The 16,921-nt window shown below is 41.3% G+C and overlaps 1 protein-coding gene across 1 annotated transcript in view; it reads left to right on the plus strand.

Moving 5' to 3' along the window:
• LOC104543576 (DENN domain-containing protein 5B) overlaps positions 1-16,921 on the plus strand; it is a gene marked incomplete at both ends in the record, with an annotated part of 22,498 nt that overhangs the window by 1,700 nt on the left and 3,877 nt on the right. The window contains 2 exons of the mRNA XM_010188218.1: positions 3,686-4,352; positions 16,669-16,856. Coding sequence (XP_010186520.1) covers positions 3,686-4,352; positions 16,669-16,856 — 855 coding nt within the window. The remainder of the gene's footprint in view (positions 1-3,685; positions 4,353-16,668; positions 16,857-16,921) is intronic.

Here is a 16,921-nt window from a genome sequence, read left to right on the forward strand (position 1 = left end):
GGTAATAACGGGAATTGCTGCATTATTTGTCTGTCATGTTACAGTTGAAAATATCTAGTATTCATGAAGTATGATAGTATTATCAGACAAAAATGGAATACCAAAACCAGCAAGAGACCTATTAAAATAAAATAATTGAACTGAGCTGCATTCAGCTGAAATCAAATAGCTGAAGAACACATCTTTCATTTGCAATGCGTCTTGGAGGGAAAGGAAAAAAAGCGTTTACTAACAGCAGCAGTATTTAATGGGCTTTTAAATCATCTTTTGGAAAATGTCTTTATTGTTTTGATCTGAAACATCATTTAAAGTAATATCCACCTCCACAGAATCCCTTGAGGCAATTATTGGCCTTTCTGATCTTGCCTTGCTGTATTAGTTCTGCCTATGTGTTTGCTTTATGTGAGCTTCCAGAAGCAATTTTCCTCAGAGAAGAAAATGCATAAATCCTTGAAGGTTAACTTGGGAGAACTCTGGCTTTGCTGGATGCCTAAGGAATTTCAATTGCCTTCTGAAACCATCCTGTTGCTTTATAAATAACTCTCCGAAGTCTCAAGAAATCTCCCTGTCTACGAGTCATGTTTTCTCTCCCTTTCAAAGTGTATAGTGTTCTCTTTAATAGGGAAGTATTTCTTCCTTCCCCACTACTTTTTGTGATTATCCCTGCCTAATGTCACATGCTGTCTTCTGTGGCTATTCTGCAAGTGATGTGTTGTAACAAACTGAAGTTCTCAGTAGAAAGAGGAGTGACATTTTTAGGAAATAAACCTCCTATTTTAGCCCCCTCTTTCATGAAGGTATATAAATCTCTGCCTGTATTTCTGAAGTCCAAGGAAGCATTGTCCCTTTAACATGTCATATACTGAAATAAAAGAATTTACAGGTTCCCCAGTGTAATTTGAAGGAGCAGGCTTTAATACAAGCAAAAGCATCTTTCTCTCCACCCTCTCACCCATGGTGCAATTTGGGTCTGGAGCTTGCTGCAGCAGCATGTTGTGAACATGAAAAATATACAGAGGCTTAAAAAGTGAAATAGATGATCAAATGGAGAAGAGGTGAACCAGTGCTAATGGGCAGTGGTCCAGAGGGGACCTTTCGTTCAGAAATATCTGCAACTGATGATGGCTGGGAGGAGGAAGGAGGAAGGATTACTCTGTGTGTGTGTGTGTGTGTGTGTGTGTGTGTGTCTCCTGCCTCCATGTTTAGGGAAAGGGTATCTCCTACTCATAATTTCTAGAGATGGAGTATGGATTAGTTGATATCTTTTTGTCTGTCTTTGTGCAGCCTCCTTTTGTTTTTGCAAACCATGCTGATTATAAGCCTTATTGGAAGTATGATTTAATTCCACATTTTCCTGCTAATGGATGTTTAAATATAAACAGTCAAGTGCTCTGAAAACCAAAATTCTGTCCTTTGATCAGTAATCTTGGGTAGTTTTCCTTGTCTATACAAAGATGCAGTAGAGCTGCCTGCCTGCCTTCTCACCGCTGGTCAGCCAGCTTCACCACCAGGCAAAGCCTTCACACCCCCCCCCCAGCACGTCCCAAGCTGCTCTGCCCCAACCCTCTCTTGTGGTGCATGTGACAAATGCAGATGAGATGGGAAGTGATTGATGTCCGAGGCACTAAGATGAAAGTTTTCATGCATTAACTGCAAACTGGAAGCTTTCTTTATTGCTGGAAAATGAGCACAGGCTCTTCCTTTTGATCTTAGCTTCTTAGTGACTTGTGGTTGTTCTCGTCTGCCTTGGTACTTTCCCAGCTTCTTTCTTTCTTTCCCTGATTTTCCTGTGTTGTCTTGTAGGTAAAAAAAACAGCAGCAGTCTCTGTGCCAGGGTTTGCAGCCAGAGTCTTAAAATGTCAGTGTTCTGCATATGCCAGGCTGTGGCTGAAACTTAGTAGATGGGTGTCCCTTTTATGGGCATACTCTGTGTATATAAAGGATGAGGGAATAATAGTTAAGAATTGGAGGAAATTTATTTAATACAGGCTTCTGGAACTGTCTCAGCTGGTCTGAATTTCCCTGATGCTTATCTGTTCTTGATTGTGCTAGTACATATCATTTGCTTATCCAGGTGTTTTTCTGTAAACTGAAGAAAATATAATCTGTGATACTGTTGAGATTAAAATCTATTATTTCAGCCTGATCGGATTTGGTAAAGCTATAGCTGCCATTGAATGCCTACATTCTAGAAATAATTTTTTTATGAAGCAAGCCTGCCAAAAAATGAGATTGAGATATTTATTATGCAGAATAAATCTAAAGTATGAAACAAGGATTTTTGTACTACTTCTTTATTGGAGAAGCCTTAACCATGGCACTGCAGTTAATGCCTCAATAAAAACTATAGACCTTTTCAATAAAAATGTGGCTGCTGTTCAAAAGTGGTCCAAGCTACAATTTCATGGTTTATGTCAGCAGAGCCCATCGATTGAATTAAATTCTTCTACCAACTCCAGACTATTTATTTACCTATACAATACCTTTTAGAGCAATGCGTAAGAGCTGCCCTAGATCATTTAGGGGCTTGCTAGCATGTTGTGAAGTGAGTCTGTACCACTTGCCTAAATCTCAGCTGAGCTGGTAGCAGCTTTATCAGGCTGTTGAGCGGTCTCTGCAACGTACATTGGTGAAGTTCAGCATAGGATGTGCCTGAAAATATGCAATTATTTTTCTTTACCTCTTCCACCTTCAGAAGAAATTACTCCTGGTCAAGGTGAGACATTGGGGACACACTCAAACATGTGTAGGTTCACATCCCTTAGGAAAGCTGGCTTCTAGAGTTGCCTGTTGGAGCAGCAGGAGCACTTTGCAGGCTCTCCTCTCTTCTTTCCTTTTCTTTTTTCCAGATGGAAGGTACAAGGGAAGTTTTAGTTTTTCATTTATAAGCACACTGATATAGCTAGAACATAAGGAGTTCCCTGCTGACGCACATTCAAACATGTTTTTCTGGGTATTTGTTATTTTGTATTAGATGGCTGATAGAATTCCTGAGGAATGCCTGGAAAAATGCCCTGAGTTATCACTAGAGATATGTTTCAAGGCAACAGCCAGTGTAGTCAAATCACTGCAAAAGATTTTGCTGAGTGGTAAATAAAAAACAAGTCTTTCGTAGACCTTTATGGGTGTTTCCCTCCTCCTCTCCATTCTTCCTTCTTCCAATCTAAGCTATTTTGTAGCACTTAAGGAAGAAAGTAAATGTAATAGCTGTCAGTCAGTTGTTTTGTATTCTTTTAAGAAAATTAGGAAGGATCAAAGAATTTCATGAAGTCTGTGGAATTTGAATTCAGTGGTGTAAGATGCTCCCTTGGCTCTCTGATTTTAGAGTACTGTGGGCACAATATAAGTGAATGAGAACAAAACTATGTTTTTATATGACACTTAAGTGAATGAGACAAAGACTGTTCAGTAGTGAAAATAATTTTACCAAGTAATGAAAATGAGTCATAATGACTTAATAGATGGGTCATTTTGGAGAGTGTTTTCCTTTCGTCAGTTATGTCTACCTCTTCTTTTGAGTAGCAGCAGTTTTAGGTAGCTTGTTTTTGGGCTGCTTTTCAGGGGATTATGTTTAATGGTAAATGGCTTGTTATGATGCAGTGGGTAAAAAGAATGTGCCTGTAAAGTAAAAGTAACAAAATTCAATTGTTGCTTAGATGACTACATCTTATTTCTTTTTTCTTAGCTGTGCATGCCCAAAGGGCTGTCATTCAGGACACAGGCAGATAACAGAGACCCACAGCTCCATTCGTTCATCATCACCAGAGAAGATGGCTCTCGTACTTACGGGTTTGTGCTCACCTTCTACGAGGAGGTCACGAGCAAGCAAATCTGCACAGCCATGCAAACACTCTACCAGATGCACAACGCCGAGCAATACAGCAGCGTCTGTGCCTCCTCCTCGTGCAGCATGGACTCCCTGGCCAGCAGCATCGATGAGGGCGATGCCACTTCCCTGGCTAAGCTCCAGCGGTACAACTCCTACGACATCAGCAGAGACACACTGTACGTCTCCAAATGCATATGCCTCATCACCCCTCTGCCCTTCATGCAAGCCTGCAAGAAGTTCCTGATCCAGCTCTACAAGGCGGTGACCTCCCAGCAGCCTCCGCCTCTGCCTCTGGAGAGCTACATCCACAACATCCTCTACGAGGTACCCCTGCCGCCCCCGGGGAGGTCGCTGAAGTTTTATGGGGTTTACGAGCCCATCATTTGCCAGAGACCTGGGCCCAACGAGCTGCCACTCTCTGACTACCCCCTGCGGGAGGTCTTTGAGCTGCTGGGCCTGGAGAACCTGGTCCAGGTTTTCACCTGCGTTCTTCTGGAGATGCAGATCCTTCTGTACTCACAAGGTGAGCACTCGTCCGGCGATGCTGTCACGTCTGTTCTCAGCATCTGCAGCCCCAGGAGCTAATATAAAGCTCTTGATTTTCAATGAATCAGTGAAACGTGAGAATGTAATGCAAAAATGTGAGATAAATGAGTCTGTCTGAATGAAAACACTAAATAATTGTTTCCTCCAGGCAGTCTAGGTGCTGCTTGTTTAATTATGCATTGTATTTATCACTTGTGACAGCTAGCAATAGAATTCACTTAATTATTATCCTTACATTGCTCTTGATCATGCTGCAAGACAGCATGAAACTAATTCTATCTTCTGCTAAAATACCAGCAGAAAGTAATACATCTTGCAGAGCACACTCTTGCTACTTTCTTTTTCAAATTTCAGCAGCATATTGAATTTGGTGAGATTTCTTCCCTCTCTCCCTCCTTCCTATAAGATAGATATGTTCTGGTTAAAGCACTGAGAGTTTTTTAGCACTTAGAGTGTGAAGTTTTAATTCTGGGTTTGATCCAAGTGGAGTTACAGGGCATTCCTTCATAGTCATACTTGAGACATTTGGGAACTTTTCTGACAAGGATGCTGGTATTTCTTTTTGAGGCATTTAAGATTGCAGTTGGCAAAGGTTTGCTGCATTGGCAGAAGTTGCTTGCGCAGAGCCTCTTCACGCTGATGTATGCCAGCAAGCTTTTGAAAATCTGGCTTGTATTCTCCTGGTTGTGTCTTTCTGCAGCACTTTGCTACAAGGTTTGGGAAGTTTGACTTAGTGCTGGGCATGCTCTGAGGTTTTACACCCCTGTTACTGTTTCCTGTATGGTGATACAGGTGGCTGTGAGTCTGGCCCTCATGGTATTTGGGTATCAAAATGCATGTGCTACAACTGTTGCAGTGCACCAGAGTGACTGAACAAGTCAAGTTTCCATTTCCTGCTAACTTTCAAAGGGTTATTCAGACTTTATGAAGGTTCCTCTAACTCTCAGTGGATGCCTGTCCAAATTATTTGGATTCCCAAATGACTTCTGTGGTGCTGATGCTATATTAGTAAAAGGTGCCTCAGGGAAAAAATTCTGGGGGTGGTTTCATCACCAGAATGAACAGCATGAAATGAGGAGACACACATCTTTTAACAAAAAGAAGAAAAGATGCTGAATACCTGGGCTTCTTAAGAGATTTAGTTCAAGCAACATCTCAAAAATTGGACAGCTTGAAGTGGAGAGGAGAGAAAGGATGGGAAGTCATCTAAAATGAGTACGGGTAATGAACCTTCAGGCTCTGAAAGTGAACACTTGGGTTTGTCATATAAAAGCAAAGGTCAGTAAGTGTGTAATAGCGATACTAATGAATAAATGACTGAGAAAGGGGAAAAATGTTCAGGGAGGTGGAAGGAGGGCAGTTCTTCTGCAAATGACTGAATTCAAAGGATTGCTAGTTCTTTGTGGAGCACTTCTCCACATGGGCTCCAGGGGTTTGCTTTCAAGAACTGAAAATGAAGGGCTTTATCTGCTCTGGGTTTGAAGTGTGAGCAGAAATCCTGCTGTTCGTTTTGATTAGGCTGCTTTTCCCCTCCCTTCTGCTTCTGTGTGTGTGTGTGTGTGTGTGTGTGTGTGTGTGTGTGCTCACTCCTTTCTTCCTCAGTTTGAATCGTGCTGCCTTTGCCACTTGTCGCCGGGGTTCAACTTGAAGCAGCCACACTACTGAAATGCCTCCCCATCTCTGCTCATCATTCCCACCCTAGTCCTTCCTTCTGAACTCACTGAAAACTGAGGGGTTTTTTTTTATTGTAAGCTAGTGGCATTTGGAAAAAATCTGCTTGTCAGATAACATTTTAGTAATATTTTGTACAGATGGAGAGCAACCTGCATATGCATTACTTTTGCAATAGTCCTTGAGACAGACACAAAATATCCACTAAATAATTTTGACTAATTTCAATGCCACCAGAAATTTGATAAATAAGTGTTTTTCTTCCAATTACTGGCTAATTTAAGGGTTTGCTTGTTTCGTTAGTTTTCACTGTGGGTTTGTTTTTGGTTCTTTTTGAAGGAAAAATGAGATACTGAGAATTAATCCTCTTCACTCTCCAAAATTCAGATCTCCCCCCCTCCATTATTGGAAAATCTAGGGATGTCCTTGACACGACCTTTGCTTTGCTATCTAATACAGACACAACTTGATGGCACATGGGGAAAAGCGTGCAGTTGCGTTGGGGTAATTCTCTGATTATGTAAATAGCATCATAATGCTGGATCCCAGAGGTGAGGAATGTGGAGTGGAGGTCAAGTGCAAAGCCTCAGTTTTGGCATATCCTGATAGCTGAGTGCTTGGCTAATTGTGCACTGCGGCTTCTTTTAAATGTCAGTCTTGTGATTCCTGAAAGAGGAAAACAGAGCAGCTCTTTTCCTATTTGAGATATAACTAGGCTAGATACTACTGAAATCTGCTCTCTAAGCTTTGAGATCCATCAGGGAGAAATGCCTTCTTAACTCCCAAATCCTTTCAAGGCAAAAGATGAAAAGAAGTTTTTGGCTTATATATCTCTTGTTCAAAAGTAATGAATAGAAGAGGGATTTTGCAAATTTGTCCTTCCTTCCCTTTCTGCTTTAAAGAGGATGGACTCACTGGAGTGTGTTTCCAGTGGCCTGGCCTTACTGCAACCTTCCCAAACTCAACAAGAGATCAGTAGAAGATGGTCTTGCATCCACAGGGGGCAATTTCAAGCAAGACAGCATTATGAACCCAAAGTCAGCATTCAATGCAATGCTCCTGAAACCAGAGCACTGGACCAAAGCCTACTTCAGTTCACCAAACTATTTTGGTGAAAATGCTGCTAATAACATGTGGGAAATGTAGGCTAGCTTTTTTTGTGGTTCTCTGAGCCTTGTTAGAAGGAAGTTTTTCATTCAAGCTTGGCAAAAATTTTGTTGTTCTTTTTAAAGAACAAAGATTTCATTTGGAAAGTAGAGTGAAAAATATAAATTGCTGCACAAACGTGACCATGCAATGAGCCTGCTGAAATTTCTCACTAAACGTCTGTCAACTAAAGGCAGATTACTTTTTGTAGACAAGAAAGAGTAGGAGGGATATGAAGACTGCAAACACAGGACAATGTTATAAGCCAGCATGGGCAGTGGGCTGCCTGAAGAAAGGGTGGTGGTGGTGGTGAAGTGGAGTTGCACCTGGTTGGTGATAACAGCAGTGAAAGGCTGGGAGGAAGGTTGCACGGAGGCTGTATTGGCTTTTCTGGAGTGTTTTTTCTCCAGTGAACTAGGAGCTGGTGATGAAAAAGTTTATTTTTAACCCTGTAGCTGAGGCATAATGTTTCCAGCAGCTCAAACAAAGGCCTCCAACTAAATGAAGAGGTGAGGGTGTAGAGTGACTTTACCCAGGTTGCCCTGGATGTGTTCCCAGCACAACACGAGAGTGTCTGGCACGGACAGCAATTAGATACCCAAAGTTTACAATAGCAGCCATAGTGCAAACAGCTAGTGGTAGGGACAGGACCAATTGCTCTCTGTTCATGGTGCTTTACAGCTGAGTGGTATCCCATCACTTGGGCAAATGAAGGGTTTGCAGTGGATTGCAACTTCACTTTGCAGCTGTCATGGTCAAGTAGAGGGGTGGAGAGACTGACGTAAAAGAATTATGAGCTCATTTTTGGAGCTCATTTTTTAAGCTCTTTCAGTCCCAAACATTTTGGACTGCAGGCAACTACCTTAATCCTCAATTTCTCAAGTTTATGGTTTAAATTTTAAAGTAGCCTGATGCTACGGAGCTATCACTATGGCTTTACAAACCACAGTTCGGGAACTTCTGGCACAGATAATTGTGTCCTTCTGGGACAAAAACAACTATGAGCAATGCATTTCAATCTGAAGCTATGAAATATCTGTGCAGCTTGGGAGCAGCAATGAGTACTGTGGCAGGATTAGGGCAAAATTCAGAGCAAGGCGAGGGTAACTGGCAGAGCCCTGTGCTTGTGCCTAAATGGCCAGACTGAAAAGACAAGTCTGTACTGTTCATGGAGGCAGCGTGGACTTCCAGGGAGTTAATCAAAAATCACTGTTGGAGGGGCAATGTAATAGACTACTGCAAGTGCCAACTTTGGCCTGCAGAGGTGATACAGAAAGCCATACCTGACAGTGCTAGAAACAGAGCTCCTGTGGCTTCAGGTTACATCTTCCTGCATATAGAACATACTTTTAACATCAAATAGGGCCAAATTTTAGCAATGTGGTTTTGAAAACCAAGGGGAGAGATTAGATATTTTTTTCCCTGCAGTTTTCCATTCTGCCGTCTTTGTATTGCAGCCTTATAAACTTCATCCTCTAAAAATCAAAGCTTGGATTATGATGTGTTCCTGTGACTTTCAAAGGAAGGACATAAGAGCTACCAGATTCCACATAAAGCAGAAAAAAACTGATCTAGATTCATACTTGTTATCATTAAATAAGGCACACAGTGTAGCACGTACGCAACATTGTATGTAAGTAAGCTTGGAGCTTACAGACTTTTAATTTATGAAACAGACCTGCTGTTGTAGTTTTATTGCAGTTTATTCAATCGTAGACATGAATACTCTTGCAAATGTCCTTTATTTTATTCAGAGCACAGCTCTTCTCCCCTGCAGCTGTGGAGATGTAAGGGTGTTGTGAATGTCCGGGCTTCCAGCAGTGTCCAAGTTAATAACACTCTGTGATAGCTGCTGCAATTTCCCGAGGATCGGTAACAAAACACCACTGGCGCGAGATGTCTGCTGGAGAGAGATGAATTAAAGTGTGGGCTCTGCGGAAACCTCGGCAATCCATTCTGTGTGTCTGCCTTTCTAGGGATTTAAACAGGAGAGGGAACGTGTGGGTGGGACAAAGATAAACTTCTTAGAGCTTAGGCTGTTGCTACTCATTATAATTTTGAGCATTTCCCAAGTTGTTTTTCAAAGGGCTTGAGTAATTGCTCCTCAAAGATTGAATTATTCTTTGCATTATTTTTTTGCAATCCTAGAAATTATAATACAAATTGCTATGCACTTATATAGCCATCACCTAGAAAAAGATGATGTCTGAAAGATCTTTCTTACAAAGTCTGTTTTGGGGGAGATTTTTTAAAACTAATACATACGTGATGTTTTTGCCTTTTAAAGCATTTTTACACCAAAGAGTTATGTGGAAAATCTTTATTTTCCTCTGCTCATTATTTCAATAGTTGCTTTCCACAGTGGTATCCATCAAAACCAACGGGAAGCTATTGCAGAGCTAATGGTGAACTATTTACAGAGGGACAAAATGCATCTGTGCTGTGAGAGAGACCCAGGATTAGGGCCTCACAATACCTCAGTCAGAGGAGACTGCAGTGTGTGATCCCCTGAAAAGGAGACATCTAATTAGATAGAATAATCAAAGAATCAAATACCCTATTGGTTTTTAACTTGAATGGAAAGAAAACAAACATTTTTAAATTAAAAGTTGCTCAATTTTATTAGCTGAAGTCAATACAGCCTGAAAAGTCAGGTTTTTAAAGCAGCTGGAAACAAGGAGAAGCAGCTAGGTCAGGTCTGTGTCACATCCCCACTTTGGTTTGTATTAACAGTGAAGTGTAGAGGAAGATTTGGTGACTGCTTTTGACACTGTACACACACACTCTCTGTCACCTTTCCACATTTTTAATGGCATCTTATGATTTTCTGTTATAAAACATCTTCACCTTTTAAGAATGGGGAGGAAAAAGTTAAATTAGACATGTACATCCCAGCTATAGCAAATGCCAGATAAATAACACAGCAGTCAAAAGTGTGCAAAGTTGTTGCCTTCTGGAGTTTGTACCTGCCCTGCCACCCTGCTGCCCTGGCCTCAAGCGACTGCCCTCTGGGGAGGCTGCTCTGCCCCAGCAGCCATGGGGATGAGCAAAGAGCTCCTTGTGTCAGCAGGGGCATCTTCACGTGTCCTCCTGTCACCTCTTCAGCTTTGTTATAGACTTTTGCCCTGCTCTCAAAGGCTTAACCATGCAGGTAATGGGAGGTAATTCAAGTTTTCCTGTGAATTAATCCTTAAGGTAGTTCTTAATCATAAACTAATTTATGCTAAACCACTGATGGCAGGCTATGACACAGATAAATTGTATAAATGGAAATGTATTGAAGTGGAAGTGATTTTTTTTCTTCTATTAAGTCTTTGGCAACAAGAGAAAATGGAAAGAACTTGCCTTAGTAAATATCGGCCTCAGGGTGTTTCCCTTGGGGCAGAGCTGTCCCCCAGTCTGAGAGGCTAATTCTTAGTTCAGGCAATTAGATGCAGGCTCGTCTTGATAATCCCGTTTAAGAAAAGATGTGTTTTCAGATTTGCATAAATTGCAGCTCTGCTTTTATCTTGTAACTCATGTGTTGTGTCGCTCTCTGGTACATCTACTCTTCCATTGGGGAAAAAAAGCACTGAGATGCCATGGGTCATTTTCCCAGGACGATCTGCTGGTTGCAGCCCCACATCAGTGACCTGTCCAAGTTCCCTGGAGGCAACATTGGTGCAGGGTGATTTCTATGGCGAATAAACATTTCCTGAAACATTCTTTTTTTTTTTTTTTGCAATTTACCTGAACATCTCCTGAAATTCACCTGATCTGGCTTGTCAGGCATTGCAGCTGCCGGCATACAGAGCAGATGAAAGATGGAAGCTTCCAGGGTTCTTTGAAGTCTCTGAGGGTGTATGTGCGTAGCTTCTGAGTAGCTGTTTAGATCTGATTTGAAAACCTTTGCTTTCATAAACAATTTTTGTCTCAGATGTGAATTTCAGATTTCCTTTTTCATCTGTAGTATGCTATATATAACGATTACAGATCTGAAGGTACTGAGCCACTAGACAGGTCTCATAACTGTTCCTGACTCATGCTCAGAGCTCAAAGCTAAATATACTTTTTTATTTCCCAGTTTTTCCAATGTACGTGGCTCAGCTAATCTGTTTCTTGTTACAAAAAGAAGCAGCTGAACAGCAATTGCTTATAATACTTTGACTGGAAAGGTAGAATGTGAAACAGCTATTAATCACAAGAATATTTTAAAGCTTTTTCAGGTGTTGCTCTCTGAAGAATCAGCTCTTATTCATTAGCATCCATTGATTATTTTATTTTATTTTATTTTATTTTTATTTTATTTTTATTTTAATTCTGTTGTTGGCTGTGTTTTGTTTAAAGCTATTGCTTAGAATTGTTTTATTACTTTTGATATGGTACTCTTTGAGAACAGCATCTGATTATCATCTTCCAGGACACATTTAAATACATGGCTTTGCAAAGCTGTGGTTATATTTCATGTTCAAAAAGCAGTAGAGAAAAGGAAGCGAGCTCCAGGTAGCCCATCTTCTCAAGGGCTACCAAGTGCTTTCAAATTGTGTGTAAAGTGGAACTTGGAAAAGCAAGAGGAAGCATGGTCTATTTTTAAAGCATTGTACTGGATTTAGAAGATCCAAGCTGAGACTCCAGCTCAGCAGTAGGTTTTCTACCTTACCTTTGGTAGGTTACTGGAACAGAGAGCTGGAAAACTGCCAAATAGTTCTTTCATCAGGAAGGCTGGCTGTGTTGAAACTGGAATAACTGTGTATTAATCACAGCAATAACATCATTTCTGGTTTGAATTAGCATGTGTGTGCTCTTACACATGCCTTATACTCAAAAGCCCTGTGGATGGGCATTTACTGAGAAAGTCCCAGATGAAATTCTCTTCTGTTTGATTAAGACTAAAGATTTGAACCCGTTTTTGGAGGTAGCACCTGAATGAGGGAGGTCTTAGCTGTTTTGGGCAGGGGTAGCATGATGTCTCTTTCCCCTCTCAAAATGTCTTTTACTTTGCTGCAGCCTGGGAAAGATTTTGAGATATCAGACTCCTTTGTAGCAGGAATAGCAATTTTTGCGTTGAGCTTTGTGAATTGCTTAACAACTCAGAGTTTCTATACCCAATCTGTAAAATGAAAGGAGGAGGATTATTTTGTTTTGTTTTCTCAGTCACTGTGTTGGCACTGTAAGCTCTTTAGGGCAGATCTTTCTGCATGCACAGTAGATGTTATAATGTCGTGCTGATTGGTTATTGTCCTGTTATTGTATTATGAAGAACCAACATCAAAGCAAATATTTGTCAAATTTTGCCCTCTTTCAGGAAAACATTTACAGTGAATTGATGTTCAAATGCTGAAACTATTTCCCTCTCTCACACAAAACAGTGATTCATAATTATACAAGAATCTTTCGGGGTTTGCATTTTAAGCTGTATCCTGCTTATATCATGTGAATATTTCCAGACCTGTGTGAAGTGTGGCTGAAACGTGGTGTTACACAGCAGAACTGCTGACCCATGGTGGAGCAGGTCCACACTGCCGTTGCTTGTCCTGTGCAAGGAAATGAGATGCAGGGACTTAGCCAAGGGCCCCCAGCAGATGCTGCCAGAAAAAGGGGTTGAATTCAGTCTTTAAACTCGACTCTGTTGTTGCCTTCTTCACTTAGGGAGAAGGTTGAGTGTGGCAGACAGACCCGTGCCAAAGCCAGCTAAGTGCCTGTTAGGAGTCAGGAGTTGCAACAGAAGCCATAGGGGCCACTTTGCCCTGGAATTATCCTCCCTGAGCAGTTTCTCATGGAAAATTTTCTGCAGATTTAACTCTGAACTTGAAGAACTTGCTGTAGGGTCTGTGCTCGATGGTGTTCCCTGTCCTGGAGAAGGCAGGATGCTCCCCTGTCCCAAGAAGGCAGGGTGAGGCCTGCAGTTAGAGCTGCCAAGCAAAATAAATCCTGTGGTATAAGTTATCATCACTTTGGGAGCGGGGAGAAATGGAAACTGGAAGTAAGAGAGTGATGTAGAAATGCATGTAAGAGAAGTGGAACAATCAGCTGGGAAGGAGACTCAGGGTAAGAATAATTTGAAGCTAAAAGCCCATCTGCATGCACACCGAAGACACAAATCTGGTGTTTGGGACATTCAGTAAGTCTCCAGGTCTTCTGGGTCCTTTCTCCACTGTCCCAGGCTGCACAGCAAAGAGAAAGGGAGGCAGTGCACTGGGCTTAGATCTCCACTGTCCGCTGCTTATTTCTGCATCTAGCAATGATTTTCACGGGTCAGATCTTTGTGCTGGTGGCAGTTGCTGCTGCTGTGGGCCACCACTGCAGGCCGTGACCTTCTGCTGATGCATTCAAAGCAGTCAGTAGTAGCCTTGTTGGCAACACAGGGCCTTTCACTGTGTCCAATGTGGTGTACGCCACATGAGGTGGGTGAGCCCTGAGAAGAGGAAGGGATTTATTTCACAAATCTCAGGAAATTGCTTTGATTTGAGCCATTCCTCACTCTGAGTTTGTGGCCTTCTGTGGATATCACCTAGACAGTGATTTTACTACTTCTATCTTTTTTGGATGTTTCTTAACATCGGATGGATGGGAAACAGGACTGTTGTGTCCTCACTTGGCTGAACAGACAGGCCTTTCTCAAGACACACTCCTTAACCTGGTGAACACTATCTAGTCCTCTATTCTAGCTCTAAAGTTTGGAGTAGGGTCAGAGAATAGTATTCTTACCTGGGCCTGTTATTCATAAAATAACAGGCAAAGCTTGGCTTGCAGTTGGAGGTGGTTATCAAAGTCTAGTAGTGGTGCTGGGACAGGATCTGGAAACGCTGTCTACCTTGACACAAGCACACATAGTCTATACAAACCCTGCTTTTCCCATCTGCTTCCATTCGTTCCCTCCATTCGTTTTCTGTTCTGTCTTCCCTTTTTCTCCCTCCGGTTTGGGAAAATGGAGGAATTCCTTCTTTCCTGGTTGTCCTCAGTAACCATGTAAGTTGCCATCAAATGCTGATTGGTTCAAGAATATCTCCATCAAAAAAGACTTTATGCCTTACAGGATAGGTGTCTAACCTTGTACAGACTTGAAAATAAATGTAAAGTAACTGGAGTGTCTTACTTCATTAAACAAATATCAAAAAACCTGAGAACAACAAAGCTGGAAATGGTTCTTTTTAAAATTATTTTTCTGGAAGAACCTGAACAGTGAAAACTGCTGGGTACATAAATGCTTTTTATCTCTGCCAGTCGCTAGCAAACATTGTTAAATGATAACAATTACACTAATAATTTGGTCATCACTAGTCTTTTTAAAAACAGCTTTCCTCATAGGAAATTGGTTAAAAAACTTATGCTAGTAACCAAGTTAAATATTATTGGTAGCATCAAAGAAAAGTGATGTTGCATTTTCAGAGCTGAATGCCCTTATCCAGTAAGATAGTTGCAGCCTTGCTGTGAAGACCTGTTATTTCACATGGCCATGTAGATCAGGCTTTGAAATCATCTTATGCATACTCAGACATGCTACTTGCTGTATTTTTCTTTTTTTTTTAACCTTTAAAGCTTTCAGAGTTATGAAATGCTCAGAGAGGCCTAAGCTTTACCAGCAGGTGTTGTGAGTTGATCCTCTGTAAGTGCTCCTCAAGACAGACAGTGGACATGTATAATTATAAACCATTGCATAGGGAGGGATTCATAAATGGCTGATCTGTAGCTGGGAATGGTTTTGAGGTGTAACCTTGAGCTTGACTTGTATGCATGAAAATAATTTTGAAGATTGAGTGACTGGCTATTAGGAAGACAAGATGAAAAATGTTCTTGCCCTGCCGGCTGACTTTCTGCAGATCGAGGCTGTTTTTTTGCAGAGGTGCTAACAAGAAGGAGAATGGGTTATGCAATTTGTTGTTGTGATTTGCATATTTATTCAAGTGCGTCTTCCCAGTGACCTCCTAATAGCAGAGCAGTGCCAGATGACAGCGCTTTTGCTGTCGCTCATGCCTGCCGGGGTACGGGCCTGGCTTGTTCAGGAAACAGGAGGGGCCAGGCTGGGTTCCTGTCCATGTGAAAGCAGTCAGTGGTGCTATAGGAAAAAAAAGCCTTGTTACCTGACTCAAAAGCAGAGTGTTCATACATTTATCTTTAATTTCATGAAGTGGGGCAGAGGAGCTAAGAGATATGGGCAACAACCCAGCTGTTACCAAGGATCAAGGATCCAGCTGGTTACTGATGATGTACCCATGCAGTGAAGCTGGAGGGAACACCTCTTTTTGCAAATAATATAGAGCAGCTTTCAAAGTGTCGGAAGTCTCAGGACAGGAATTGGAACTGAGTCCCCCTCTTGTCTATGCCATGCATCTCATGCAAGTTCAAAGTCATTTACAAGCTTGCACTTAAGTGTTCCTGTCTTTAACCACCACCACCATTAAATGAGATGTGCTGCTGCTTCTTCATGCTAAGTTAAGATTCCTAAGGAATCAGGGTTTAAATACTTTCATGCTCTCAAAACTTTGGGAGGAGCTGCTATTAATGCAAAGCTGCTGTAATATAGAGTAGAAGCAGTCTTCTGGTTTCACATTCACCAGCAGCTTACAAGACCCAGGGGTCTTTACCCATTTCCCGATAGATTGTCTGCAGTTTGACATTTTTTGTGAGGATGACCATTTCTTTAGTACCAAAGTGATTTATTTAGTGACTTATTTATTTTAAACTGTGTTCTCAAATTTAGATTCTCTCATTTATATTAATAAGTTGTACTGCATTATGCCAGCTGGATATTTGAGAAATAATTTAGTCTTATCCAAATTCTGAAACATTCTTGTAGTTCAGCTGGATTAAATCCATTTTTAATTTTAAAAAAAAATAATGCATGATGTGTTTACTTGAACCAAAACACTGCAAGGCAATGAACTAGTGGGTTCAATACAAATTTGGGAAAATAATGGAATGTGAATATGCTAGCTATACGGAGGATTTTTGAGAACTAAATCTCTATTAGGCTTCTGTTTGAATTTTACTTGAAAGCAGTGCTTTTAAATACTTAAGGACTGTAAACTACTGCAAGTATGTGGCCAAAGTGAGTCTTCTGGAAAGCACACTCAGCCTTAGAAGTAGTAGCAAGTGAAGCAGAAGCAGGCAGGCAGGAGCAAGCAAGAAAGTCTTACCACAATGTTTCCTTGAAGTCCACCTTTTTTCTTCTCCTTTTACCTTGTAAAAATACATGCTTTTATAGAATTAGAGTATTATTATCCTGTACTACAGTAAGAACTTTTGGTATCCTTTTAATAATGAATTTAATAACAGATAAGATATGAATATTTATGCTCAGCAGTTTCTTCCTGGGGGTAATGAGTTTTGATGAATTAAATAATGTTTAAGGTTTTTAAGTACCGTCTGACCTTCTAAAGAACATCTTACCTTATAAACATGATTTCTGTCTTGTTTGTCCTTGATGTCCTTGCCAACTAGATTTCAAAAGCAAAGCATAGAAAGATAATTCAATGTCTGTCTCTCTCCCTGTCTAGATTATCAGCGTCTGATGACGGTGGCAGAGGGGATCACGACGCTGCTGTTCCCATTTCAGTGGCAGCACGTGTACGTCCCCATCCTTCCTGCCTCTCTCCTGCACTTTCTGGATGCTCCTGTTCCCTACCTGATGGGGCTGCAGTCCAAGGAGGGAACCGACCGCTCCAAGCTGGAGCTGCCTCAGGAGGTCAGTCTCCACCTTTGGGGTTGCTATACTGAAATGTGTTAATAATATTTGTGTGAATTCCTGCT

Source organism: Mesitornis unicolor, unplaced genomic scaffold (assembly GCF_000695765.1).
Source record: "Mesitornis unicolor isolate BGI_N332 unplaced genomic scaffold, ASM69576v1 scaffold9417, whole genome shotgun sequence".
NCBI lineage: Eukaryota > Metazoa > Chordata > Aves > Mesitornithiformes > Mesitornithidae > Mesitornis > Mesitornis unicolor.